Source organism: Balaenoptera physalus (assembly GCF_965194825.1).
Source record: "Balaenoptera physalus genome assembly, chromosome: 8".
Taxonomy (NCBI): domain Eukaryota; kingdom Metazoa; phylum Chordata; class Mammalia; order Artiodactyla; family Balaenopteridae; genus Balaenoptera; species Balaenoptera physalus.
In genome coordinates, this window is record NC_138887.1 from 82,215,731 (window position 1) to 82,242,942 (window position 27,212).

At 46.7% G+C, this 27,212-nt stretch overlaps 1 protein-coding gene and 2 long non-coding RNA genes across 3 annotated transcripts in view; 1 reads left to right on the forward strand and 2 right to left on the reverse strand.

Moving 5' to 3' along the window:
• Positions 1-343: 343 nt before the first annotated feature.
• LOC309665634 lies at positions 344-5,161 on the reverse strand. The gene is made up of 2 exons (XR_014266598.1): positions 3,766-5,161; positions 344-3,706 (listed from the first exon to the last, which is right to left on the reverse strand). It is a non-coding gene; the product is annotated as an uncharacterized lncRNA (long non-coding RNA).
• Positions 5,162-5,308: 147 nt separating this feature from the next.
• EEPD1 (endonuclease/exonuclease/phosphatase family domain containing 1) overlaps positions 5,309-27,212 on the forward strand; it is a 115,755-nt gene continuing 93,851 nt past the window's right edge. Inside the window, exons 1-2 of the mRNA XM_082471888.1 lie at positions 5,309-5,751; positions 6,180-7,239. Of these exons, the coding sequence (XP_082328014.1) occupies positions 6,362-7,239 (878 nt within the window). The 5' untranslated portion in view covers positions 5,309-5,751; positions 6,180-6,361. The remainder of the gene's footprint in view (positions 5,752-6,179; positions 7,240-27,212) is intronic.
• LOC309665583 lies at positions 14,647-26,079 on the reverse strand. The gene is made up of 3 exons (XR_014266541.1): positions 23,217-26,079; positions 15,252-15,534; positions 14,647-14,837 (listed from the first exon to the last, which is right to left on the reverse strand). It is a non-coding gene; the product is annotated as an uncharacterized lncRNA (long non-coding RNA).

Here is a 27,212-nt window from a genome sequence, read left to right on the forward strand (position 1 = left end):
AGAGAAGATAGAAGCAGAAGGAATACTTCCTGAACTCATTCTATGAGACCAGCATCACCGTAATACAAAAGCCAGACAAAAACATTGCATCATTTTATGCAAAGGAACATTTCTGTATAGTATCATGATGTCAGTTAACTTATGGCATCATTTGAGACCAATCATTCAGAGGTTAAAGAAAAAAAGAATTGAGTAGTTTAAGTGTAGACATTATGAGCTTTTTAAAAGTCAAAAATTATTATAACTTTTAAAACTAGAAATGAAAAGGCCACTGAAGCATCCTACAGTTTTTAATTGCAAATAAGTTAGATATCAATTGCTATAATCCACATAAACAAAAAGCTTCTTTTTTTTTTTTTAACAGTAAAGGATTTTTGAGTCAAAAAAGAGAAAAATCAGTGTATATTATCCCCAGCTGTGATAGGTACATTTCTTGCTATGACCTCATAAGGAGCCATTGTTATGGAATTCCAGGCACCTGGGTCCCTGGCTGGGCCAAGATTTTTGGTCTGTCTAGCCCAGGAAGCTAGCTTTCAGTCATCTGAGGGGTTTTCACCAAAGTTAAATCTTTTCCTCTTTGGCTCTTTGTCTATTTTGCTTACTACCTTTTCTCCCCCTCCACCCCCCCCCATTCTTTCTTTTTTTCTTTTTCTCATTTTTTCTTGATTTTTTCATTTTCATTTTTCTAATTTGAAATGTTTTTCTTTTAAATTTTTCCCTGTTTTCTTATTTTTCTTTATTTTCTTTTTCTCACTTTTTTCTTTATTGTGGGAGTGGGTACTGAGCAGAACACACAGTATTCCCTTCTATGGGATATTTCATATGAAATATGAAAACCTGCTCAAGAAACTCATCATCTTCAACCCCATCAAGGGAAGCCCTTTAGAGGAAATCATAAAGGATTCATGGATGAACATGAGCCATGAGGAGGAACTAATGCCTTACACAGAGCTACTACCTGACTACAAGGATCCTGGGCAGACTCAGTTGATGGTGTCCATGGGCTACACATGGGAAGGGATCCATGACTTGTAGATGGGCCAGAAGTATGAAGAACTGAAGTGCTGGTCACCTATGTGCTCCTGGCTTACAAAAGATCTGAACTGGGGGGCTACATCATTACCCTGAAGCCCGCTCCTTTGGCTAATCTGACCAACAGCTTGCCCTTCTTACCCATCCTGCAAAGTACAGCTAATCCAAAGCAGCAGCGTTTCAGCACGCTTGTCATTCCCACCTTTAATTCTTACTCTGAGAGCAGTCAGAGCAGCAGCACAGAAAATCAGTGGCCTGAGGGGGATCAGGAGTTAGGACGGAAGTCCAGCAGCACAGCCAAAGTGCCTGCCAATCCCCTACCTGGATGGAGAAGACCACCCCAGCACAGCCCCCGGCCTGGCCCTGTGGTCTCCCCCTGCACCAACACACCACCAGCAGCAGTGGTGGAGTACACCCCAGACGGAACCAACCTCCCCAGGGGGTATCCTGCAAAAGAAAACTCCCTCCACACTGGGCAGCCCAGACAGGTGCCTGGCCACCAGAGTTTGCCTGAAAGTGCAGCAGCCAGGGGCCAGTGGGAAAGTGAAGGTCCTTCACCTGCATCTGCACCTGTGTTTCAGGTCAGCCAGAAAGAACCGGCCTGAAAAGCTGAAAGCAGAGAGAACCTCAGGTAGTCCAGGCAGTGATATAAACAAGAAAGCACATTGGGAGGTCAAGCGTGCTCCCTGCACTTTACGTGGAGTCTGAAGATCATGAGATCCACGGAGCCCAATGAGATGGTGTGGGAGATGGGTCAGATACTGCAAGAAAACCGCTGCGGGTGGGAGTTGAGCTGCTGTGGGCACACGGCCCATCTTCGAGAGGACTTTGTGCAGCGGAAGGTGGAGGTGTGCAACCTGCCTGGCCTTCGCTCATGGGGTTCAAATAAGAGGATATCCGGCACCTCCATGGCCTTCGAAAGCATAGTCTCCAAGTTAACTGGCAGCTCAAAGGACTGCCATAGGGCCACTAGGGAGACAAGAGGAGAGGACCCTGGCTGGAGCCGCAGGCCGGCCCCTCCCGCGCACCTGGGTGAACTTCTGAGGCTAGACTGTTACCCCCCCGCCCCCCTGCATTTCTCCTCTTCCCTGCTCTTCTCCATCTTGTCTTCCGTGTTTGTGGGGGAGGGGAAATGGCTCGGTAGAAATAGACGCAATCAAAAAACATGTGTGCTAATTTATTGTGTTTAAACACAATCATTTAAAAAAACTACCCTGCTTTATTGCTACAGCTGTCACAAGACACTCATCGATCACTTGGCCAGAGGAAGGCCCTTGCCAAAATTCTCTCATGACCCAACTGAAAAAAAAATAAAAACCACTTTTCTTGGGGGAAACCAAAGTCTGGTGAAACCATCCTAAGAATGAGACAAAGGTCAATGAATTGTAAAGGGGACAACATTTGGAGCTGTGGCATTGGCTTTTCTTGCTGGGAAAACAAGGCCTGAGGATCACATCTATATGATACATATTGCTGTGAGACAACCACTTCAGTATTTATAAGCTTAAAACAATGACAATGTATTCTCTCTCATGACACCTGCCTTCTGGGTCCCCAATCCTAACTGGGGAGTGTTCACTGGTCTCTTCTGTTAGCTCCAGACTCACCTTCTTGGACCCCTTTATTCCCCTTCAGCTTCCTCCTCTCCACCCCAGGTCACATATCCATCCTCCCTAAAATTACCGTCTTTTTTTTTTTTTTCTTTGTGTTCAAAGAGCACTCCTTTTTATTTTTTGAAGATTTCCCCCCAGTCTTTATTGAGGTCTAACTGAAGTATACTAAACTGCACATCTTAAAAGAGTACAATTCTATCAGTTTTGACATATACTCCCGTGAAACCATGACCCCTCAAACATTTCTATCACCCCCCAAAGTTTCCTTGTGTCCTTTTTTAATCCATTCCTCCATCATATCCCCAAGCAAGTGCTGATCTGCTTTCTCTCTCTATAGGTTAGCTTGTATTTTCCCTGGAATCATACAATATGTTCTCTTTTTTTGCATGGCTTCTTTCATTCAGTATGGTTTTGAGATTCTTCAATATTGTGGGTATTAACAGTTTGTCTTTATTGCTGAGTAGTATTCCATTGTATGGATATACCCCAACTTGTTATCCATTCTCTACTGGTGGATTTGGGTTGTTTCTGGGTTTTGGCTATATACCAAATTTCCTATTAAAATTCGTGTACAAGACTTTGGGTTTTATGCTTTCATTTCTCTTTGGTAAATACCCAGGAATGGAATCGTTGGCTTGTGTGCTAGATGTATGTTGAGCTTTTTAAGAAACTGCCAAACTGATTTCCAAAATCGTTGTATCTTCCCACACTCCCACCAGCAATGTATGAGAGTGTCAGTTTCTCCACATCCTCACCAGCATTTGGTATGGTCAGTCATTTTAAATTTAGCCATCCTGTTGTGGTTTTTGTTTGTTTTAATGCACAGCAGTTTAGCTTTTGGCTTCATTTCTAAAATGGGGAACATATGCTTATGTTTCTAGGAAACAAAACCAGATTATGCCTGTTGTGCCAGTGAAGTTAATAGTTCCCATCTTATCCTCCAAAGTGTTCTGGATTAAATAATAAAATATGTTCCAGCCCAACTAGCAATGCCCCCAGGCTGTCCGTCCACAGCCACAAAGGCCCGTTAAGGCATTCTGATCAACAAAGGTTTCTTCCTCCTCTAAAGATATATTTTTTTTAAATTTTTAACAGCTTTATTGAGATGTAATTCTCATACAATGTAACTTATTTTTCTGTTAAACAATTTTTTTCCCCCTTATCACAACAGGATTACTGGAGGAAAGGAGTGGCATAATGTAGCCTAGTGCTAGGGTTGGGGAGAAAGGAGAGGAGGTAGAGGGGGTCAGACCAGGTCCTGATGACATCATTTGAGCTGGATGCAGTCACGTGTGACATAGGTAAGCTCTATTCCTTAACTTTTCTACACAAGAACCCGGAAATCCTTTAGCTTTTATGTCTAAGCTAGTCTGACTTGGATTTCTGTCACTTGCCATTAAGAGTCCCGACCAGTGTACACAGTCAGAAAGGCGATAGCATTTTGCCAAGCCTTGGCTGGCTCTCATTTCACATCTGAAGTTCCTCTGCGTTCCCTGAGAATTGGTTTTTGTTGACCTAGCCTGGGAAATTTAAAGCTGAAGCACCGGTCACACTGGTTGGGGATGAAACTTCAGAGGTCACTGAATACCCAGGATCAAAGTATTCAACGGTATCACCACACGGTTTGTTTAATCGAGTACTCTAGCTCCGTGTATCCACTGTAATGCAGCAGGCTCTTTAATCTTTAACTAAATTACCATTTAGTGGTATGATCCAAAAACTCTTCTGAATTTTGGGAAGCAGCCTCCATTTCCAACTAACACGTTCTTCCTCCTTAATAACTAGATTTAATACTTATAGAAAATACCCATATTTACTCAGTGCACTAAACGTGCAAACGAGCAACGCTATGTGACCTATGTGAACACACCTCTAAGCCGTGGTGCGCGCCCTCTCCTAGTAGCACAGAGTTGCTAGGGCTGTTTGAGGACCTCAGCAAGCAGGGCAAAGGTAATACTCCACAGGAAGAAACGAGGACGCCGAAAGTGGGGGGCAGAAGTTAAAAAGATCCCATTCAGTCCTCTCTCGAACGTTCTCAGATAGAACTGAGGCGAGGCCCCTGACCCGCAGGGGTGCCTCCCCCACCGGGAGTGCCCTCGCCCTGTCCCCACGCCCCAAAGACGGACTAAACTCGGGCTGGCGGCCCGGTAGCCCCTGGGTGCAGCCCACCGAAAAGCAGTCGGGCAGGTCTCGCCTCGGGAGAGGCTAAAAAGCCTCCATCCCGCACAACCAGCTCTCGGTCCCCGGTAGCAACCCGGGCTCAGGAGCAGAAGACCCGAACACAGCCTCGCGTTGACCCGCCGCGGCTCCTCTGGCGTCGGCGCCGCCTCTTCAGTCTCTAAATCCCGCCTCTGCGCCCCCGGGGCCGCCTCCTCCCGGCAGGGCCCTGCCTCCGCACTCCCCGTGCCATCACCACCCCGACGCGCTCAGGCCAGCCCTCTCCCAGCATAGCCCCGCCTCTCACACTCCCGGGCCCCGCATTCCTCCACCTCGCGTCCCGGCCCCGCCCGCGCGCTCTCGGGTTTGGAGCTCCCAGGTCCGGGCCTAGCGCTCGGGCCCCGCCCCCACGTGCCCCGGAGTCCGGGGGAGGAGTTGGCGCTCTGGAGGAGGCGTGGCCGTGGTGCCAGCGGAGGCGCGGGCGTTGCGGCCGGGACTTTGGTTTTGACACGGACGGCGAACGGGAGCGGTGTCTCTGGTGCTGGGGTGTGGACGCGGTTCTTGCGGATCCCGCGTTCGAGTCGGGGGCAGGACTTTTTGTCTGGATCAACGCAGCTGCGGCAACGCAGCAAGTCCTGGTGCAGCCGCAAGACCTGGTGCAGCCGCAAGACTTGGTGCAGCTGCGGCGGCCGGATTTCACCGCCGCTGCCGCCTCCGTAAAGCCCTGCAGCTCCTGCCGGTTCTGGGAGAGAGACTCTTGAGAGTTTCTCCAGCAGAAAGAGCTGGGACGCGCGGCCCGAGGCGGCGTGGGAGGGATCCCGCGGCCCGCCCCTGACCCGCACCCGCGCGGGCCCTGGCTCAGGAGGCAGCGGGCCAGCGCTGTCCTGGCCTGGGCTCAGGCCTCGGAGCCGCAGGTGGAAGGAGGAAGCCCTGGAGGAGCGGCTGAGAGGTGGGGCGCCGGAACGGCGGTGGGTCTGGTAGGGGGCGATAAACCCCTTCTCCGTGCCCGCACTAGTGAGAACGGAATTCCAAAGTTGCTGGTGGCGCTGAGTGCCAGATGGGGGCTACCGAAGCAGGGGGAGATGGCCCCAGTTCTGGGAGAGTTGAGAGAGGCAGGGACGAGAGGTGTAGGCTGATGGGGATAGGTCCCTTTCCAAGAGAAGCGGCTTATAGCGTTTTTGGACCCCAGTGTGATAAAAATTGGACCTCACCAGAAATCCTCATGGACCAGCCCTCTTGTATGTGTGTTTTCAGAGGTTCACAGACAGGCATCAGCCCTGGACTCGTGGCTAAGAACTCCAGCTCTAGGTAGGGAGTGCTAATGCAAACTGATTCACTGATTCGATCGATTTGTATGTTTATTAATTTGTTTTCCAGGTGGCCAAGTGAAAGGTGGTTTGGACACGCTGGGCATGGCTATTTAGTGTTTGTCTGTGGTAACCATTTCATGCCCTGAATCCTGCACCTTCCCTTCTGTGCCTGTGAGCTGCGCTTCCTCCCTAGCCAGGGAGCTCTTCTGTGGTGGTGAGGCCTTCCTGGCCCCTTGATCCTGGCCGGCCATGGGGAGCACCCTGGGCTGCCACCGCTCCATCCCCCGGGACCCCTCGGACCTGTCCCACAGCCGCAAGTTCAGCGCGGCCTGCAACTTCAGCAACATCCTGGTGAATCAGGAGCGGCTCAACATCAACACGGCCACGGAGGAGGAGCTGATGACCCTGCCTGGGGTGACACGTGCGGTGGCACGCAGCATCGTGGAGTACCGCGAGTACATCGGTGGCTTCAAGAAGGTGGAGGACCTGGCCCTGGTCAGCGGCGTGGGTGCCACCAAGCTGGAGCAGGTCAAGTTTGAGATCTGCGTGAGCAGCAAGGGCAGCTCGGCGCAGCACTCTCCCAGCTCCCTGAGGCGGGACCTGCTGGCGGAGCAGCAGCCTCACCACCTGGCCACCGCCGTGCCCCTCACCCCGCGCGTCAACATCAACACGGCCACCCCGGCTCAGCTCATGAGCGTGCGCGGCCTCACGGAGAAGATGGCCGTCAGCATCGTGGACTACCGCCGCGAGCACGGGCCCTTCCGGAGCGTCGAGGACCTGGTGAGGATGGGCGGGGTCAATGCCGCCTTCCTGGACAGGATACGGCACCAGGTGTTTGCCGAGAGGTCCAGGCCCCCGTCCACCCACACCAACGGGGGCCTGACCTTCACCGCCAAGCCTCACCCCAGCCCCACCTCGCTGAGCTTGCAGAGTGAGGACCTGGACCTGCCCCCGGGGGGGCCTACACAGATCATCTCCACTCGGCCTTCGGTGGAGGCCTTCGGAGGCACAAGGGACGGGCGGCCCGTGCTGAGGCTGGCCACCTGGAACTTGCAGGGCTGTTCAGTGGAGAAGGCCAACAACCCTGGGGTGCGAGAGGTGGTGTGCATGACGCTCCTGGAAAACAGGTGAGGACAAGATCCACCAGCGGTGCTGGGTGTGAAGGCAGCTCTTGCGTGGCCTCATTCGTGCATGCAAATGAGTGGATTTTTGGGGGGTAGGGAGAGGGCAAGATTTTTAAATCAGTGTTCTTGAGGCCCCAGCCAGTATTGTGCAGTATTCTGAGTGGCTGAGCTCTTCTTCTGCTCCAGAATTTTCTGAATACAGCTATCTGGGCTTGAGGTCTGTATCTTGAACATGGTATATCTGAGATCAGTTCCTAACTTTGGGGTAAGTGGAGATTGTATTGGTGTTACTGCTTTGGAGAAGATAGTTTGGCTTACAAGACTTCATGGGGTTCACACCAGATCAGGCACTCAGAGCCTGGGAACTACTGCAGTTTTGCATCTATGAAAGAGCTACTTGGATTTCTTTTTTTCTTGGGAGGCAAAGTCACATTCGTTCCACCAAATATGCCTATTTGTGTGCAGAAAATCATCTTAAAGGCCAGGTATTTGCAAACACATGTGCTATGTATATTTACCAAAATGTTGTGAATGAATCACTCTTCATTCTTTTCCCTTATTTAGCCTGAAGTTGGTTTTTAGGCCCACAGCTGCAGCCCCAAATGTATGTAACCTCTCCTGTCCCAGAGTCAGAAAAGTCCAAGCTGAAGTGTGGTGAATATTGGCCAGATTTTCCCATTTGAACCACAGAAGATGAGAGTTGTAGGATGGGCTCTTATCACTGAGTATTTACATTATTCACAACACTGCTTTCTGTAGGAACTTCCGTTAACCCTCCCTAACACAAAACAATATTACTGTAGCAGTAACTCGCGCTGTTAGTGCAATAGTGTATTATATAACATAATCAACTTTGGGAAGAAAAGAAATGTTTCTAATGGTCCCTTCCAGGGCAGAAACCCTCTGATCCCGGTCTGGAGGGAATTGGCCATGCCACCCCCCAAGACACAGTATGTTTAGGGCCACTCGCTGCTTTCTTTTGCACTGAGCTGTTGGTGAGGCTGGTGAGGTGGCAGTTAGTGACATGAAGTGACTTCTCGGCGGGAAATCACAGTGCATTGTGACAGAGCATCAGGATAAATGAGTGAGGAGAAAACCAGGTCACAACGTTTCCCTGGCACCGTCCCACTGGCATGCTCCATCACTGAGGATTGAGGGACCTTGCACCAGCTCAGGGAACGGGACCTGGGGGACCCCTGAGTGCTCTTCCTGCACCGCCATGTCCTCTGTTTTGCAGCATAACTCACTCCTTTTGCAAAATCATCTAGTTCACAGGTGAGAACAGGACTCAGCCTAGGAGGTACTTGTCGGGAATGGCTTGGCAATTGTTCTCTCCATCCATGGCTGCATGGGTGTATGTATGGGCAAGGAGAAGGGAGGAGGAGGAGGGGGGCTAGCTATTTAATTCCTATCACGAGTTTTCTTAAGGCTTAGTTTGTGGGGTGGAGGAGGATGAATCAGGATCTGAAGTTGCCCCAATAAGAATGATAGACTGGGTAGCCCTTGCCCACTAACCATGACAGAGTTTTCAAGTGTGGTCTCTGGACCAGCATCAGCAACTGACTCAGAAATTCTGGGTTTCTGTGTTTTCACGCACCCTTTGGGTGGTTCTGATATGCACTAAGGTTTGAGCCCCGTTGTACTGTGTGTCGGCAGTCAGCTGTCCCCGTGGGTTGCCCTGTAAAGCGCCTTCCCCTGCACTGGCTTTTCTGACAAGGTCTGTGAGTCCAGGCGGAGCTTTCTAGGTACTATTTTCTTTGGTTGTTCTGGTCATCCTGTTATTCAACCATATGATGTTCTTTCTGGCCAGAGTTTGAAGGATTTATTCAGATTCTAGAACAGATGAATGTAAAGGGTAGAAAATGGAAGAGTGAGCAAGAAACAGCCGACCTCAGAATGGGCTCCGATCTGCAGGGCAGACCTGGGGCAGCCAGGGGCACACCGAGGAAGAGCGCTAGCTTGTCCAGCGAGGGATTTGTCCTGGTGTCTCTTGTTTGGATTTCCTCGAGGGGTGATGGTTTGTTGAAGGTATTTGACTGCTGTCCTCAGGTGAGAGTGCAGGAAGAGCTTACCCAAACCCAGAAGGGTGTAGAAGGGAGCATCTGGGAGTGACTTTAAATGTGACTTACGTCCCCATCACATTCCTCACACTTGGCCACATCTGTTGTCCTGTGGGTTGGTGGTTCCTTTTGCCTGTTCACGACGTGTTCAGTATTCTGGGTGCTCCAGGCACCTTGTTAGTGTTTGGTAAACCTGAAGTAATTGGCTTAGGGCTTGACCCCCTTCAGAACTGGAGTGGGTCCATTTGCCTGTGTGACTGTCCTAGGGCACCAAAAGATGCCTGGCTGTGATCACGTGTCTTCAAAACAGCAGTGCACATTCTCCAAGAGCTGTGTTCATCCTGATTCACAAAAATCTCTCGCATTCCAGCTGATCCTTTTATTAGTAAGAGGAAATACATTTAGTTTGAACAAGAATGGATGCATGTAATGTTTTGGGTGGCTCTTAATCTTCATACATTAATATATATGTAGTACAGGAGTTACCTGACTTCTGGGTGTGCCTTCATATTTTCCAACAGCTTTCACATTCATTTGATTTCTTCAGTAACTCTAGGAAGTAGGTAATGCATGCTTTTATTAATGAGTCTCCATCTCTGGGTGAGGAAACTAAAACCAAAGAAGTTAAATGACTTACCTCCATCCCACAACTCATTAGTGACTCAGCTGGGACTAGGACCCAGAACCTTCTGACTTTAGACCCATGCCCTTCACAGGCGTGCTGTTTTATAAGCACCTCACCTTTATCCTGCCTCTTGTTCAGGCATCCCACACTCTGCCTAACCAAGGGCACTTGCCAAATTGTGTACTAGTCCCATTTTCTTACATTAAATCCATTGTAAAGGAAAAAAAAAAACAAACCCAAAACGAAAACCCTTGGCTCCACCTCTTAATGTGTTAAACTGATGAAATTCCTTAACCTCTCCAAGTCTCAGTTTTTCCATATGCTAAATGTAGCTAATGGGGAAAAAAGCCTACAGAAACACAAACGCTTGGGCACTTCTTTTGCAAAGAGAATAGCTGGCTCTTGTTTTCCTCTCTGTGGGTTTGCTTTAGTAGGTGGGGGACTAAAGCATGCCTGGGTGGGACTCTAATGGGATAGTCTGTTCTGGCCCTGAGATGCTGCTGCATTGGTGGACAGGTGTGTATGAGTTACAAGAAATCATGTTTTGCACGTGAAGCCTGAGATAGGACAGCAGAAAGCTCAATAATCACACGATCACCAGGAGCCTTCAGGGACGTCACGCTGTGGCACAGAACCGACGGGTTTCATCGGATTCCTTTGCCAAATCTCAGTCTTAGGCTGTGTTTTTCCTTGTTTTCAGTATTTATGGAGCAGGACTAAAAGAGGAATGCTTCTGCTAAATACTCTTGCAAAATTTGGTGGCAGCCCGCCTATGGAATGAAGATTGTTTCTTTTTTTCTCTTCCAGTTTTACTGAGATATAATTGACATACAGGACTGCATAAGGTGTACAGCCTAATGATCTGACTTACAGACGTCATGCAGTGATGAGCACAATAAATGTAGTGAACCTCCATCATCTCATATAGATACAAACTCAAAGAAATAGAAAAAAACATGTGTTCTTCCTTGTGATGAGAACTCTTAGGCTTTACTCTCCGAACAACTTTCATATGTAACACACAGCAGTGTTCATTATATTAATCATTTTATACGTTAGGTCCGTAGTACTTACTCATCTTTTAACTGCAAGTTTGTACTTCTTGACCACCTTCCTCCAATTTCTCCTCCCTCTACACCCCGCCTCTGGTAACCACAAATCTGATCTCTTTTTCTAAGAGTTTGTTTGCTTGTGAAGTATAATTGACCTACAACACTATGTTGGTTCCTGATATACAACATAGCTATTCGCTATTTCTATATATTTCAAAATGATTACCATGATAAGTCTAGTTATGATCTGTCACTATTCAAAGATGCTACATAATTATTGACATATTCCCCACACTGTACATTTCATACCTGTGACTCATTTATTTTGTAATTTGAAGTTTGTACCTGTTAATCTCCCTCACTTATTTCTCTCCCCCTGGCCCCTTCTGGCAAGCATCTGTTTGTTCTCTGTATCTATGACTCGGTTTTTGTTTAGTTATGTTTGTTAATTTGTTTTCTAGATTCCACATATAAGTGATATCATACAGTATTTGTCTTTCTCTGTCTGACTTATTTCACTTAGCATAGTATCCTCCAAGTCCATCCATGTTGTTGCAGATGGCAAAATTTCATTCTTTTTTATGGCTGAGTAATCCATTCTGTGTGTGTGTGTGTGTGTGTGTGTGTGTATAAACAATATCTTTATTCATCTATTAATGGGAACTTAGGTTGCTTCCATATCATGGTTATTGTACATAATGCTGCAGTGAACATAGGGGTGCATATATCTTTCCAAATTAGTGTTTTTGTTTTCTTCAGATCTATACCCAGGAGTGGAATTGCTGGATGATATTGGTAGTTCTATTTTTCATTTTTTTGAGGAACGTCCATACTGTTCTCCATAGTGGCTGCACCAATTTACGTTCCCACCAACAGTGCATGAGGGTTCCTTTTTCTCCACATCCTCTCCAGCATTTGTTATTTGTGGTCTTTTTGATGATAGCCATTCTGACAGGTGTGAGGTAGTATCTCATTGTGGTTTTGATTTGCATCTCCCTAATGATTAGTGATGTTGAGAAGGTTGTTTAATTTTTATTTTCTGTTTTTTGCTGAGGAGTTGTTCTGTTTTGGAAAGTCCCTTTGGTTTCTGAAAGCGTAAGTCCTGTGCAAGCTGACAGATAATCTCCAAAAGAAATAAGGAGGTTTAGTATCCCACTTGTACATTTTCCCCATGGCCTCTGTCAGAAGGGAACATAAAGTCTTGAGCCTTTTTACGGTCTGAGTCTGTTTTCTTGCCTCGTGTTTGTTTGCGATATCAAAGCACAAGGTGAATTAGTGCCTGGCAGCACGCACTCATTGTGAAAAAAGAGATTTTAGTTGATCAGACTTGATTAGTAGGCTCAATATAGACACAACCCATCTTGTCGTTTGATTCATTCAATGAAAAACACCTATTGAATGGCTGCGGTGTACGTGCATATGCTGAATTCCGGAGTCAGACTGGCCCTGTTTTTAAACCAAGTTAAGCAATGTGAATCAGCTTTTATGGCTCAGCCTCAAAACAGTCTGAAAAATCCATACATTTTATCAAAAGTCACTGAGTAGGACGGATACCTGGTTGAATTTTTCCTTTAAGAATAATGGGCTTGGGTCTTCCTTGGTGGTGCAGTGGTTAAGAATCCGCCTGCCAACACAGGGGACATGGGTTCGAGCCCTGGTCCGGGAAGATCCCACATGCCGTGGGACAGCTAAGCCCGCGCACCACAACTACTGAGCCTGTGCTCTAGAGCCTGCGCACCACAACTACTGAGCCCGCGTGCTGCAACTACTGAAGCCCACGCGCCTAGAACCCATGCTCCGCAACAAGAGAAGCCACCGCAATGAGAAGCCCGCGCACCGCAACGAAGAGTAGCCCCGGCTCGCCGCAACTAGAGAAAAGACCGCGCAGCAACAAAGACCCAACACAGCCAAAACAATAAAATAAATAAAATAAATAAATTTATTTAAAAAAAAAAGAATAATGGGCTCATCCTGCGGGACTGAAAGGTAGATGGATGCAGCCAGACATAACAGCTGGGGGCAAAGTGCCCAGCAATCCCCTTAAAGTAGAAATTGTGAAATCTATTTTGACAGCTGTGGAAATGGAGGCTCAGAGAGATTAAATGGCAGCCACGTGGCCTTCAGAAATGGAGATGTTGGAATCAGGTTTTGAAGCCAGACGTTTGTTTGATTTCAGAGCAGGGAGTGGAGGTGTCTCTTCCCCAATTCCACGTCCCTTGACTGACCCCCGGCCCACCTGCTCTTTCCTCCCTGTCTTGGGTCTGAGGCTGGCCAGGCACCAGGGCTTTCCCTAGACTCTCGGGACTGTGTCAAGCCGCTGGAGGCCTCTGCTCCCTTCCTGTTTTTGTTCCTCGGAAGGACAGGGCCTTTGGCCAGAGGTAGAGCACTCCAGAGGGCGCCAGGGCCCCTCCACCCGGACCCTCAAGTGTGAGTTTGCATGCGACCTTGGCTCCACTCCAAGGCGGAGTTCCGGTTTTCTGAGCCAAGGAGATCTGGGTGGTTTCCAGAGAGAAAGGTGGTCAGAAATAAGACTGCTGAGGATTAATAAGGGAAGAGAGTGTGAATGAAGGGAAGGCCTGGGGTGGGCGGATGCAGGGTTTATTTCACCAAAGGGAAAGCTGTTACTTTTGTCTTTCCAGAAAGCTGAGCCCGTTTGGGACCTGATTTGGTGAGGGTGGGGCGGGGATGTGGAAAGTATTGATTCTTCCAGGAGATATTCATTCCTTTATTATTTATTCATTCATTAAACAGAAATTTTTTGAGCTCTCACTAAGTACCAAGCTCTGTGTCAGGCTCTGGTAATAAAGCGTAGGACAAGACAAAGCTGGTGCTCTCATGGAGCTTCCACTTTAGGTAAGAAGATGGACAAGTCAGTGCACAGATAAATAATTACGGGGAGTGGCGAAGGCTGAGGGTGATGGAGGCTTGCTGAGTAGATGGGGGTCAAGGAAGCCTCAGCTGAAAGCTAAAGAGTCAGCTGAGGAGCCAGGCATGGAAAAACTTGGGGGAAAGAGTGCTTCACCCAAGGAACCAGCAAGTGCAAAGGCCCTGAGAGTGTTTGTTTTGGAGAGAGTGGAGTCCCGGGAGTGGCAGGTGGCTAGGGCTGCAGGGGGAGGCAGGGCCAGGTGGGTGGGCCCTGCAAGGCTTTTACTTCAACAGCGGGAGGAGGCCACAGAGGATTAGAACCAGAGGTGATGAATTAGCTGTTACCAGGTTGCTCTGGCTGCTGGGGGAGCCGCTTGGAGTGGGTGCTGGGAGTTGAGTAGAGAGGCTGATACAGAATAAAGGCTGAAAAGGATGGTGACGGGGGAGCAGGAGAAGTGGGTGGGGATAAGAGGATCTTTAGAGGCAAAAACTGGAAAGACTTGCCTGTGTTTTGGTTATTGTGGGGATTAACTGGGTAGATTCCTAGAAGACAGGCTCAGAGGCATTTAAGAAATCCCGGGGCTGACTCACATGCCTCTGCATTGTGTCGGCATGATGCAGCTTGCTGACCTCACCCCTCCATCTGCTGTTGCCTCACTCTGGACAGGTGTGGGATCTTGGTCCATAGTGGATGGAGGAAGAGGCCTTGTGGTCCTCTGTGCAGCCCGGGTGTTGGGCTATACCCCGCAGTCCTCCAAGCCTTATAGTAGTCCAGCCTCGAGACGAACAAAGAGCCCAGAGACAGTGACAAAGACATCAATTGTTTATTGGACTGGGGAATCTTACACAAAGGGTCCTGGATCGATACCCCACCTTGTTCGGCAGACGGCGGGCAGGACATGGCAGCAGTCTTTGGTACTTGCTGGAGAAGGAGGCTATCGTTTGTAGGGGGGAATTGACGTCCGGTGTGCTCATCAGTTACCAGGGACTAATTAAGCCCTATAATTAAGAGGATTGGGTAGTCATGTGAGTGAAACAGGGACTGGTCGAGCAGGGGTTGTACAGAGAACAAGAGAACAGCCATCTTAAATGGCCTAACCACACACTGGGCATCTGACAAGGCCACTTCTGCTGTTTAGTATCAAGTACACGTAGAACAAGGACATATATGGGGAGTTTTAGGTAACTATTTCTATCAAAAGACATTTCCATAAGTTAAATTCAACACTGATCGCGCACTTACCTGGTGAGGTCAGAGGCACAGGGAGACCCCGCCCTGGCATCAGGGAGGTCACAGTCTTACAAGGAGACACGTTCGCAGGTACTTACCGGGGGGTGGGGGTGGGGGGGGTTGGGGGGGGATGAGTGTTTTGAACGAGGAGGTCAAGCTTAATAAGCACAGGGGTCTGGTACCTGTTTGATTGGCTCTCGCAGGTGGGTGGAGACCTCAGCACAGAGGAAGGATTGGAGGACAGGACCAAGTCAGGTGGTTGGAGAGGAGTTAGTCCGGAGGGCGGGGCTGGGGTCTGAGCGGCTAGGGTCTTGTCGGCGTGCAAGTCGCCGCTCCCACTGCCGCCGGCTGGTGAGGAGGAAGTCAGAGGCAGCTCCCGACACGCAGGGGTCCAGCTGGCCCACCGCCCGGGCTCGGCTCTGGAATGCTCAGACTGGGAACGTGGCAGGCTCCCATACACGGTGCCTCACGGGAGAGAAGAGCGTTGAGGTAGGTGTTATTTTTCTTTCAAAATTACCCTACCTTACAAAAGATTTCATCCTGGAGTTCCTTAATAACAATCTCTGCCAGTAACAAATAAAATCATGCATTTCACTCGAATGTGATGTGTTCATCATGGACACCCTGGTCTGTGTGTAGTCATGTGCAGCTTAGTGGAAATTCCACACCAGGGAGTCTTATCTGAACATCCAGGATAGGCCACAGAAATGCCCTGCTCTGTTTGGAGCCCTCAACAAATACTTAGGAACCTCAGAGACTTCCCGATCCTATTCCTGATGACTGTACACAGGCCTGATCTGGATGGCAGTTTTTATTGTAATGTTTTGATTGACAGCTGCCAAACAGCTGGACTCCAGTGGGTAGAAACCCTGGGGAGATGTGCTCAGAGTAAGCGGTTCATTATAAAAATTTTTTTTTTTTAATTTTAAATTTATTTTTTATTTATTTATTTTTGGCTGCATTGGGCCTTCGTTGCTGCGCGCGGCCTTTCTCTAGTTGCAGCGAGCGGGGGCTACCCTTCGTCGCGGTGCACGGGCTTCTCACTGCGGTGGCTTCTCTTGTTGCGGAACACGGGCTCTAGGCGTGCAGGCTTCAGTAGTTGTGGTTCACGGGCTCTAGAGCACAGGCTCAGTAGTTGTGGCGCACAGGCTTAGTTGCTCTGCAGCATGTGGGATCTTCCCGGGCAAGGGCTCAAACCCGTGTCCCCTGCATTGGCAGGCAGAGTCTTAACCACTGCGCCACCGGGGAAGCCCTTAAAGAAGTCTTGAATCCTTGTACTAAACTACTGGGTAAAGAAACCCTGAGTTTTCTTTACTGAGTACAGCTGCCTACCTCTGTTGCTCAGTTGTTTGTTTCCAACAAGCCCTTGTTTCCTGCGAATTCTATTTTGATTCAGCCATTACCTGATTAAGCTGTTAAACTGGGCCTTCAATTGTTTTATCTAGAAGCTGTTGTAAACTCCTGAAATGTGATGCCAAGAGAATGTTGTTCACGTGGTCACATTGAAGGTTGTGTGCGTTTTGGGTGTGGTTTTATTGTGTTCTAGGGATCTGAATCTGGTTTGCTCACCCAAAAGCTGGAGGGTGAAGTCACTACTTCGTGTTTCTCAGCTTATGCTAAAAGCATGGTGTCTTTTAAAGTGGGAGGGCTCAGGTGGATTGTTGTTTTTAAAAATACTTATCCAATTCTCTATGAAAAAAAAAAAAATTCCCCAGAATGTATTTTCATTAAGCAAATTCAGTCTGACTTAAATATTTTTGCAGTCTCTGTTTTCTTAAATGGGGAAAAAGTAAAAATTTTAGTGGCCTCTAAGTACCAGTGATTAGGCTTGGGACTCACCTGCCGGTAGATTTGGGGCTTTGTCCTTCCTTGCTTGGTGAGCAGCCTCTGCAGCTGCGGGTCATTGTGTCATTTTACTGGTTAGCTCTTTGCAAAGTGGTTCCCAGTTGTTTTTAATTTGAGGACTCATTTTAAACAGTGAAATACTGCGTGTCCCTCCCCCTCCACATATGGTGATTATATTTTCAGTGTCCGTGACCGTGGTGGTAGTAGTAGTTGTACCAAGAACAAAAACAATGATAGTTAACACTGATAATTACTGTGGCTGATGGCTTTACACTGGATACCATCATCAGTCCTCTTACAGATAGAGGAGAGATGGCTCAGGGAAGCTGCGTAATTTTCCCCAGGGTCACACAGCTTTTAGGTGATGGAGCTTGGATTATAATCCAAGCAATTAGATTCCAAGGCTTGATGATAAAAAGCTACTGTTAGTTCACTAATGCTTTTCCACAAATTTGTATTTTATTCATCACCCCAGCCTTTTTACTGGACTAGGTGCTCCCTTAACCACCTTGGTTTGAGTTCCCTAGTCGTGATCTTGCATAAGTATGCTGCTAACAATATCATTTTGTGTGTGTGTGTGTGTGTATCCAGTATTTCTTTATTCAAAGTGGAACAAGGGTATTTGCAAAGCAATCTGAGTGTGGAATACTATATTTTTATGACTTTCCAGTCTTTTTACAATCATCTTGCCCACACCTATTTTGACAGCAGTCTCTTGAAACAATTTGCTTTCATAGAAGCTTGGCTAACATTCATCTTCCTTTTCTTAGAAACAACTTTTTCTGCTCACATTCCTGTTTCGACAGTCTGTGTCACATTTAGAAGGCCACAGTAATATATACAACTGACAAAAACAAGTCTGGGGACAGACATAGCTGACCCTGGGTGAGCATGTGATGCCCCACTCGAGAGGGGAAGTGCACAGCTTATCCTCCGGGAGAGCTCAGCGTGCCACGGGTGCCCAGCTCTCAGCATGTTTTACGAAGGGAGTGGGGACAGTCTGGTGGATCCCTTGAGCAGAGGTTGGTTAGGACAACCTCTGTTGTGTTTTTAAGAACACTAGTACCTGGGCTCAAGTTACATTATTTCTGGAGTCTAGAGACAGCATTTGCTGTGGATGTACATTGCAGACCCCTGGCAGTAACTGTGGGTTGTTACTGATGCACTGTTGTTTTTTCTAGAAGATTGACTCAAAAATATAACTAGTTATAAGGTCAGGAGTTCATTGACCCAGTTTCTTCCCCCAAATCTCGTGCAACTTTTAGAAATAAAAGAGGTAAAGGAGTAATGAGCTCTTTAAAACAATCTTGACCTAATAATACCTGTACTAGTCAGCATTTTCTTCAGTGCCATAGATGGCCCGCTTATGAAACTCATGAATAACTGTGAGCTGGGAGGGATTTAACAAGCAGGTGGACTGGAGTCGATGGTGTATAAAACATCTTTCCGAGTTTGTAACTCTGTACTGTCTTTTTTAACCGTTCTGAATTTAATGTTCGAGTTCAATTTTTGTTCATGTTAAATTCATGTTCATACATGTGAAACTGTGTAAGAGACTCGTGTCTCAGTACTCACACACTGGGCTCTGTTAAATGCCAGGCAGGACTGTTTGGAGTAGATTTGTAATCTTGAATTGTATTAGTTTTGATGCTTCCAACACTTACAGTAAAAGTGCAAATAGTTGTTAGATATTGTGAGAGTTTCAGCTTGGAAATAAAAGGTGCTTCTGTCCTTTAGACTTTTGGGTAAATTGAAGAACATCTGAGACTCTAGATGATTGTTCAGAATGTTACTATTTGCAACTATTTATCTAATCTATGAAAATCAGGAATTTCTTGTCATTGACCTACCAAAGCAAGATATAGAAATAAACTGGGTGATGAGTGAGAGATAAGACTGCAGGATTACCCATAACCCCTGATTCCAGATACATATCTGTGTTCATCAAAATAACTGTGGTATTTTTATTGATGGATTATATTGACAAAGGCTATATGTTTAAATGTATGCAGTTCTTCTGAATCACAAAATCCCTTCCAACCCTTAGGCTTTTTCTCCAGAGAGGGAAAATGGTCACTATTTCTACCAAATGCCCTTCAATTCAGAGAAGGAAAAGTATTTGTTTTTACAGGTAAGATTGTATTAGTTTGCTAGGGCTGTCAGAGCAAAGGAGCATAGACTGGGTGGCTTAAACAAAAGATATTTATTTTCTCACAGTTCTGGAAGTCTAAGATCAAGGTGTCGACAGGGTTGGTTTCTTCTGAGGCCTCTCTCCTTGGCTTGTAGATAGCCGTCATCTCCCTGTGTCTTCACATGGTCCTCCCTCGGTACCTGTCTGTGTCCAAATTTCCTCTTCTCATGAGGACATCGTCTTATTGGATTGGGGCTACTCTAATGGCATCCAAATACAGTCACATACTAGAGTACTGGGGGTTAGGACTTCAACATATTGGTTTTGGGGGATATGATTCAGCCCATAACAAGATGGTGTAAGAGAAATCGCCCAGGGACTTCCTCTTTGGCTTTTGGTGAGAAGCCTGTTCCTCTTGGTTTTTCCTGGGGCAGTGATGATTTCAAGTACTTGTTTAACAGTTTAAATGCTGGAGAAAGCTGCCGTAGAGTTCCTGGAGTGACAGTCTGCTGGACAAGAGGAACGGCTTTCTGGCCGGGCCACGGCAAGTATACACCAGCAGTTAGGGACTGGGATTTGTTTCCCTTGAACTTCTCTCCTTCCACCTTGCCAGTCCTTGGTTTTCTCCTGAAATGCCAGCAATGACCTGAAACCTTCTACCCACCCCCGCCAAGGCAGCGGCTCCACTCTGCCAAGTTCTCTGCTTGCCCTTGGCTACAAGTAATGGTGACACATGAGTTTGTCTGCCCTTTAGAATTTTAGTGCCCTTTAGCATGGCCGTGGAAAGGTGTGATTCAGAGGGACCACTGTGAAACCTACTCAACTTCGACTGTCCCTGACATTGTTAAGCACCACAGCTATGGGCTCCCCTATTGGCCTGCGTTTCCCCTCCCATAACAGGCATTCTGTTGTCATTGCCTGTGTGATGCCCTCTGTACCCCCAGACTGTACATACAGCCTAGTTTCAGCACCCTAACGCTCAGGCATTTGTGGAAAGGAGAAACGACCCCTGACATCTATTGACTATTTACTTTGCCCCATGTGCTCTTGCTCAGCCTTTTATATTCATTAACTAACTTAATGTTTGCACCATCCCAGTGAGGTTGGCAAAGTATTCCCACCTTACGCATAAGGAAACTTAAATAATTTAAGTAAACTTGCCCAAGTCACATGGTTGGTGAGTGTAGAGCAGAAGTTCAGAGCTGGGCAGAATTACTCAGAGCCCAAACACTTTTATATTCAGAGGCAGAGAATCCATAAACCTGGAGATGGAACCAGGAGGTTAAGGAAGGGGACAGTTCTTTCCTAGTGTTTTATATCTAGAAAGTGTGAGAGACAAGTTAAAAAGGGAGGTGCTTCCTGGAAAAGGGCCCAGCTGGCGCTTGAGGAAGTCATCCAATTCTATCATCCAGTGAGGTCGGGAATGCAGGGCTTTGGGGACACAGGATTTTTTAAAAATTGAGATATAATTTCCATACCATATAGTTCACCCCTTTAAAATGTACAATTCAGTGGTTTTTAGTATATTCACAAAGTTGCACAACCCTCACCACTCTTCCAGAACATTTTCATCACCCACAAGGATACTCCATACCCGTTAGTAGTCACTCCCCTCCTCCCAGCCCCAGGCAACCACTGATCTATTTTCTATCTCTGAGGATTTGCCTGTCCTGGACATTTCCTATAAATGAAATTATGTAATATATGGCATTTTGTGTCTGGCTTTTTTTTTACTTAGGTTCATCCATGTTGTAGCATGTATTTTTCTTTTTTATGGCTGAATAATATTCCATTATATGGATATACCTCATTTTCTTTATCCAGTCATCAGCTGATGGATATTTGGGTTATTTTTACTTTTTGGCTATTGTGAATAATGCTGCTATGAACTTTCATGTACAAGTTTTTGTATGACATACGTTTTCATATCGCTTGGGTGTATACCTAAGAGTAGAGTTGCTGAGTCATATGGTAATTCTATGTTTAACACTTTGAGGAACTGCCAGACTGTTTTCCAGAATGGCTGCACTATTTTACATTCCCACCAGTGATATATGAGGGCTTCTATTTTCTGCACATCCTCTCCAACGCCTGTTGTTGTTTCTTTTTTATTATAGCCATACTAATGGCCATGAAGTGGTATCTCATTAGGGGTTTTAGTTGCATTTCCCTAATGACTATTAGTGATACTGGGCGTCTTCTGGCCATTTGTATGTCTTCTTTGGAGAACTGTCTGCATAGTGCTGGGTGGCCTGTTCTCACACCTGTTTCCAAGCTGATAAAGTATATCTTTGTGCTGACTCCCTTTTCACTCCATATTCCCCTCTTCCTTGCCCCTTAGTCACAGGATCATTATACCAGAGCCTAACCTAGAATAATTGTTTTGTAATAGGAAAAAATGCCTCCCATCCTACAGAAACAAACCCCCCATCTGGGAAGGAACCTGGAGAATTCCATGTGGTGTGCTTCATTACATATTCTGGCTGGAGCGGTCTGGCTGCACTGGACTTGTAACACTGTCCTTGAGAAGCACTTGGTGTCCTTTGATATTCACATTTAAATTATGTGTTTTGGATGGAACTTCAGCACTTTTTTACTTTTTTCCAAAGTCAGAATGTAACGTTATCCTATGCCAGGATTTGCAATGAGAGGTAATTTGGAGATAGTTCATGATAAGATCTGCAAATTCCAGAACCCTGGGCCAGGAAGGAACCTCCCACAGGACTCTGCCTAAGTCACCCCAGACAAATGAAATGATATGTATAATGTTTATATCCTTATTCTTTTGAACCCAGCTGTAGAGCATTGAATCGTTAAGAGTCTTAAGTTTATGGCACTCTCTCATCCATCAGTGCTAGGCTCCACTTCTCTTTGGTTTTATTTAAAAATTGTCTTCTTCATCCCCATCCCCATTCATCCCCCTCCCATAGATTCCCAGTGCACAGTGTTAAATATATGACCTTAGACATATCTTTGAAAAACATAATGGTTTCATCTACAAAAAACCTTGTGTTTTTATGGTTTCCAGCTAGTTCTTTGCTCCTGACTGCTGCTTAGTCATGGGCCACGTGCAAGGGTAGGCCAGTGTCCATCCCCAGGTGATGGCGAACCAGGCTGCCTCAGGCCCCCTGCTACCAGTGAGGCCACCATGTCCTTCACATACTTTTCTAGCTATTTAGATTTCCCCTCTGGGGGACACCTTTTCTCAGCTTTTGCCCATTTTGTAAAATTTAAAGTTGCTTTTTTAAAAAATTTCAGTTGTTTTGTAATGTTCATGCACATTCTAGATGCCAGTCCCCTTTTTGGTCTCAGAGATTGCAGAGCTCTTCTCCCACTTTATCACCCTCTGTTAACTTTGTCTGTGGTGCCCTGCACACAACAGAAATTCTTAATTTTGCTGTGGTTAAATCTCTCAGTCCCCTTTTGGATGCTGTTGGACAAATCCATCTCACCCCAAGTTAATTCTTACATTTTCCTCTTAGCTTCTTAGTTGTGTAGTTTTATCTTTTGCATTTAAGTTTTCACTCTATCTAGAGTCTACCTTTGAGTAGGTATGAGGTCAGGATCCAGTTTTCTTTTTTTCAATTTTTCTAGTCCCATCCACAAACAACTTGTTCCTTCCCCACTGATTTGTATGCGCACTTTATCATCCTTTATCATATGTGCATGGCAAATTTAATGTGTGTCAACTCATGCGTTCCAGTGCTGTAACCACACTGTTGTTAATACCGTGGCATCTGGTCAGGTAACTCTCCTTCCTTGTTTTTCTGCTTAAAAAATTCCCTAACCTGAGAGCAGGGGAGTGGCTGCCTCGGCTCTGGCTTCCCTGGGGCGGTGGGTGCCTGCCCTTGACTGCAGGTGGCTGTGAGGCGAGCGCCCGGCCACTGAGCCTGGCGGGGAAAGTGGGCCCCAAGGGTGATGTCAGCGGGGAGGCTGGCATGGGGCGGGTGGGTGACGCCGTGAAGACCACCTTCCCTGGGTCGGGGCCGAGGCCCTGAGGAGCGGCCGGGGCCTTCGTGGGAGGAGACAGTGCCCCGGTGCCTGATCCCCGTCTGGAATGGACGGATAGATGTGGTGTGTGGATGGATGCCCTGGGAAGGTCGGGGGGAGCGTCTGCCGGGCCGACCCCCTGGGTCAGGCTCTGATTTGAGGGGCGGTGAAGAGCGCTCACTTCTTGTGCCGGCTCCTGTTGGTTTCTCCGCCGGTTTGGGCTTCAGCCCTCTTCCGCTGCTGCACAGGCGGGGCCGGGGTTGGGTCTGTCTCGTGCGCCATCATCCTGCGCACCGGCACGTGGCAGGCGCTCCACAACAGGAAGGAGAACGTGGGGAGCGGAGCGGGGCGGGGTCTGGAAAGAGCTTTGGAGCCAACTCTGCCAAGGTTCCAAACGTGGCCCCGCCCGTTATTAGCCTGGTGGCCTGGGGCAAGCTGCGTAACCAACTTTGAACTTTGGCTGCCTCATGTGATAGGGGCTGTCAGACTGCAACCTTGCTGGTCAGTGGAGAAGGTCAGAGGTCTATAGAGCACCTAGCCCTGAGCTGCACGTGGTAGGTGCTCAGTACGTAGGCGTTGTCATCTGGGTGTTACCTTACCAGAAAGTTCTCCAGTTCATTAAGCATGTCCTGTGCCAGGCTGTGCCAGGTATTGGGTATCCAGAGATGAATGACCTAGCCCCGCCCTTTGACAAGCCCACAGTTCAGGGTTAGATAGTAGTAGGTAGGTAGGTAGACAATAGCTAACCCTGATGCCAAGATCAGGGTGTAAACTCAAGCTGTGGAGGATGCATCCCTTAGCCCAAGCTAGAGGTCCAAGGGAGGCTTTCTAGAAGAGAAGCAGCCTGAACTGAATCTTGGAAGGTGACTGAAGTTAGCTGAGGGAATAAAAGGCAGAAGGGCATTCCAGGTAGAGCGGCTGGCAGGAGCAAAGCATGGAGACAGGGAGCATAGTGCACGCTGGGAAAAAAAACCTCTCTAACCAGATAAGTTTTACAGTCAGTTTGAGTTTCTCAAATATCCTGTTGGAATTTTGATTGGGAACGCATTGACTTTATACATGAAGTTTGAGACAATTTGACATCATTGAAATGATAAGTCACCTTTTCCTGGAAAATCTATGTTTCTTCATTTATTTATGTCTTCTTTTGGAACTTTTAATAAAGCTTAACTTATATTTCCACGAAGGTCCTGTGCATTCTGTGTTAGCTTAGATCTTAGATACTTTGATTTCCTGTTTTTAAAAAATCCCCAGGGAATAAAGTTCCAGAGTTTTCTCTGTTACTCATTCCAGTATTTAACTGTTCTTATTACCATGATACTCTTCCTTCACTTACTGTACATCCCTTATTTGTAGTTTAGGCCCATTTTTCTAAGTCTTTCCTACTAGAAGTAAAAACCAGCCAGTCAGAACCTCTCTGAGGCTCTCTCTGTATGTTTGGAGACCTCAGTTCAATCTCCTTCCACCTTATAGTCTCACCCTGAATAATTTTAGTTCATTTTGCCTTTCTCCATGATTCATATTTTTCAAGCATAAATCAATTCTTCTTTTTAAATCTCAGATTGCCCTTCTTGTATGAGTAGGTATACAAATATGAGCAATCCCGGTGGAAAAACCAAAACACGGCCACTGGCTTTAAACAAAAAAAAAAAAACCAAAAAAAAGTAGTGACCATAAATTATAAATGTTTAAATTTAAAATTAATTTTCTTTGTTCAGGGCAACCCTAGCAGTGAGTCAGACTTTATTTTATGTCAAATTTGAGATCAAAGAACTTGGAATTATCTTTTATAGTTCAAACATCCTTTATTGAGTCCCATTTTTGCAAATCTTTTTTGCTCCTCACGTGTCCGTGGATTCCTGTTTGACCACAGGCATATGTCTGTACATGCCTCCACCCACAGAGTGTCTGGGTATGTGTGAGTTATAAATACACCCATCTTTTAAAATAGATCTTTATCTTTACTGTTAATTGCTTCTTTGCTTCTTCTACTTTCTCAGTGAGTAAGTAGAGTTGGGAAGACCTGTATGCAGTTGGCTGTACACTGCCTTCTAACTAATTATTGGAGGCTCTCCTCCTTGGTTAGTTTCAGCCAAGCCCAGTGGTACTGGCATCTGATTTCACCTAAAAGCAACCCAGGTGAAAATTAGAAGTTTCTTTTTCTTTAACCAGGTTTCCAAGTGGCCTGGTAGCTGCTTCCATGTCCTTGGTCTTTTGCATAGTTCTAGGCCAAACAGTGAAGTTTGTTTTTTGGCATCCAAGTAGGGACCTTTAGTTTTGATATGAAACATTTAAAACATCCAAAAAAATAAATAAATAATACTTGGGCCCTTTTTCCCCTCTTGTCAATGCATTGTTCTTTCTGAGGACCCAGAGCCCTTATATCCCGCTGTCCCTCCCACTTTACCCGTTCTGCGCTTAGAAAATTTCTGTCCTTATAAGACTCGATGGGCAGCAGAGTCCACCACCCATGGGGGAAGCTGGAAATGCAAAGGCTCACTTTCCCAGCATCCTTTGCAGCCAGGGCCTGGGCTCTGCAGGTCAGTGTGTCCGTTCTAATCTCTGAGTTGGGAGCCAGTGGCACTAACAACTCAAGAACTATGAAGAGTTCACTCCGAATCTATAAAAATGTCAAGTCTCTATGTTGTACACCTGAAACTAATATGATGTTGTAAATCAACTATACTTAAGTTAAAAAAAGAGAAATATTTAAATACATCCACCCAAACTTCAATTTATAGGGACTTTATAAAAAGAAGCAGAGGGGAAGAAAAAAGTTGTTACAATTAAAAAAAAAAAAAAGAAGAGCTCGCTGTGGCCCTCGGGACAGTTTGCACAGGATCGTGTGAGAGAGAGAGTATGGCTGGTGACAGGGAGCGATGTCCAGGGCTGGTTACTGTTAGCTGCACAGGCTGCTACATCAGGGATTTGGCATTGAGACAGTGGGGTCCTTTCCACCATAGTTCTGGGTCACGTTTGCCTCTTGTTCCTGATCGTCCAACCCTAGCTCCTTAATATCCTTTTAATGAAATACTTTTCTGCTTAAATCAGCCAGTGTTGTTTTCTGTTTCTTGCAACTAAGAATCTTAACTGGGGGCTTCCCTGGTGGCACAGTGGTCAAGAATCTGCCTGCTAATGCAGGGAACACGGGTTCGAGCCCTGGTCCGGGAAGATCCCACATGCCACGGAGCAACTAAGCCCGTGCACCACAACTACTGAGCCTGTGCTCTAGAGCCCACGAGCCACAACTCCTGAGCCCACGAGCCACAACTACTGAGCCGCATGCCACAACTACTGAAGCCCGTGCGCTTAGAGCCCGTGCTCCGCAACAAGAGAAGCCACCGCAATGAGAAGCCCGCACACCGCAACGAAGAGTAGCCCCCGCTCGCCGCAACTAGAGAAAAAGCACACGCACAGCAACGAAGACCCAACGCAGCCAAAAATAAATAAATAAAATAAAATAAACAAATTTAAAAAAAAAGAATCTTAACTGATACACCCTGATATATAGCCCCTGGACCAGTGGTTTTAAAACTCTGTTTAGCCAAGGAAACATTTTTTTAAATGCAGTCTCATCTGGAAGTACAACACATAAAGCCCATAAGAGGGGGTCTGCTCTGGGTTAAGGGCCCAGGAGGGGCCTGCACCACACAAAGCCCAGTTGAAACCCACCTGCCCTGGACATTTTCTGATCTGGGATCAGTCACTGCCTCCCTGGCCTTGTGACAGGCTGTTCTCTGCCAGGCGACCACTGGACAAATAGAGGCTGGCGTTTGCTACTGGTTCTTCATGGTTTGTATTTTCAGGGCTCTTCATGTGCTGCCCATTCCAAGACCCTGGCCTTCTCTTTGCCTTCTGATCGCTCTTACCAGGTGAATGGTTATATACCTGGCTCATGTCCGGACCCAGCACAAGTGTGGACACCTGGATCAAAGGACATTTGTTACATGTCTCTCTTAAGAGTCCTCTTCAAAACACAAATCAATTTTTAAGATTAAAACAAACTTAACAGTTGACTAGTCAGTACGGGCTGAAATTCGCCCTCACATGTAAAGAAGGATGTGTTTTAGAGCAGGGTCTCTCAACCTTGGCAATTTTGAATTTAAAAATTTTTTTCATTTTGAGGTTTTCATAGATTCACATTCTATTGACACCTTGAGCCAGGTAATTCTTGGTT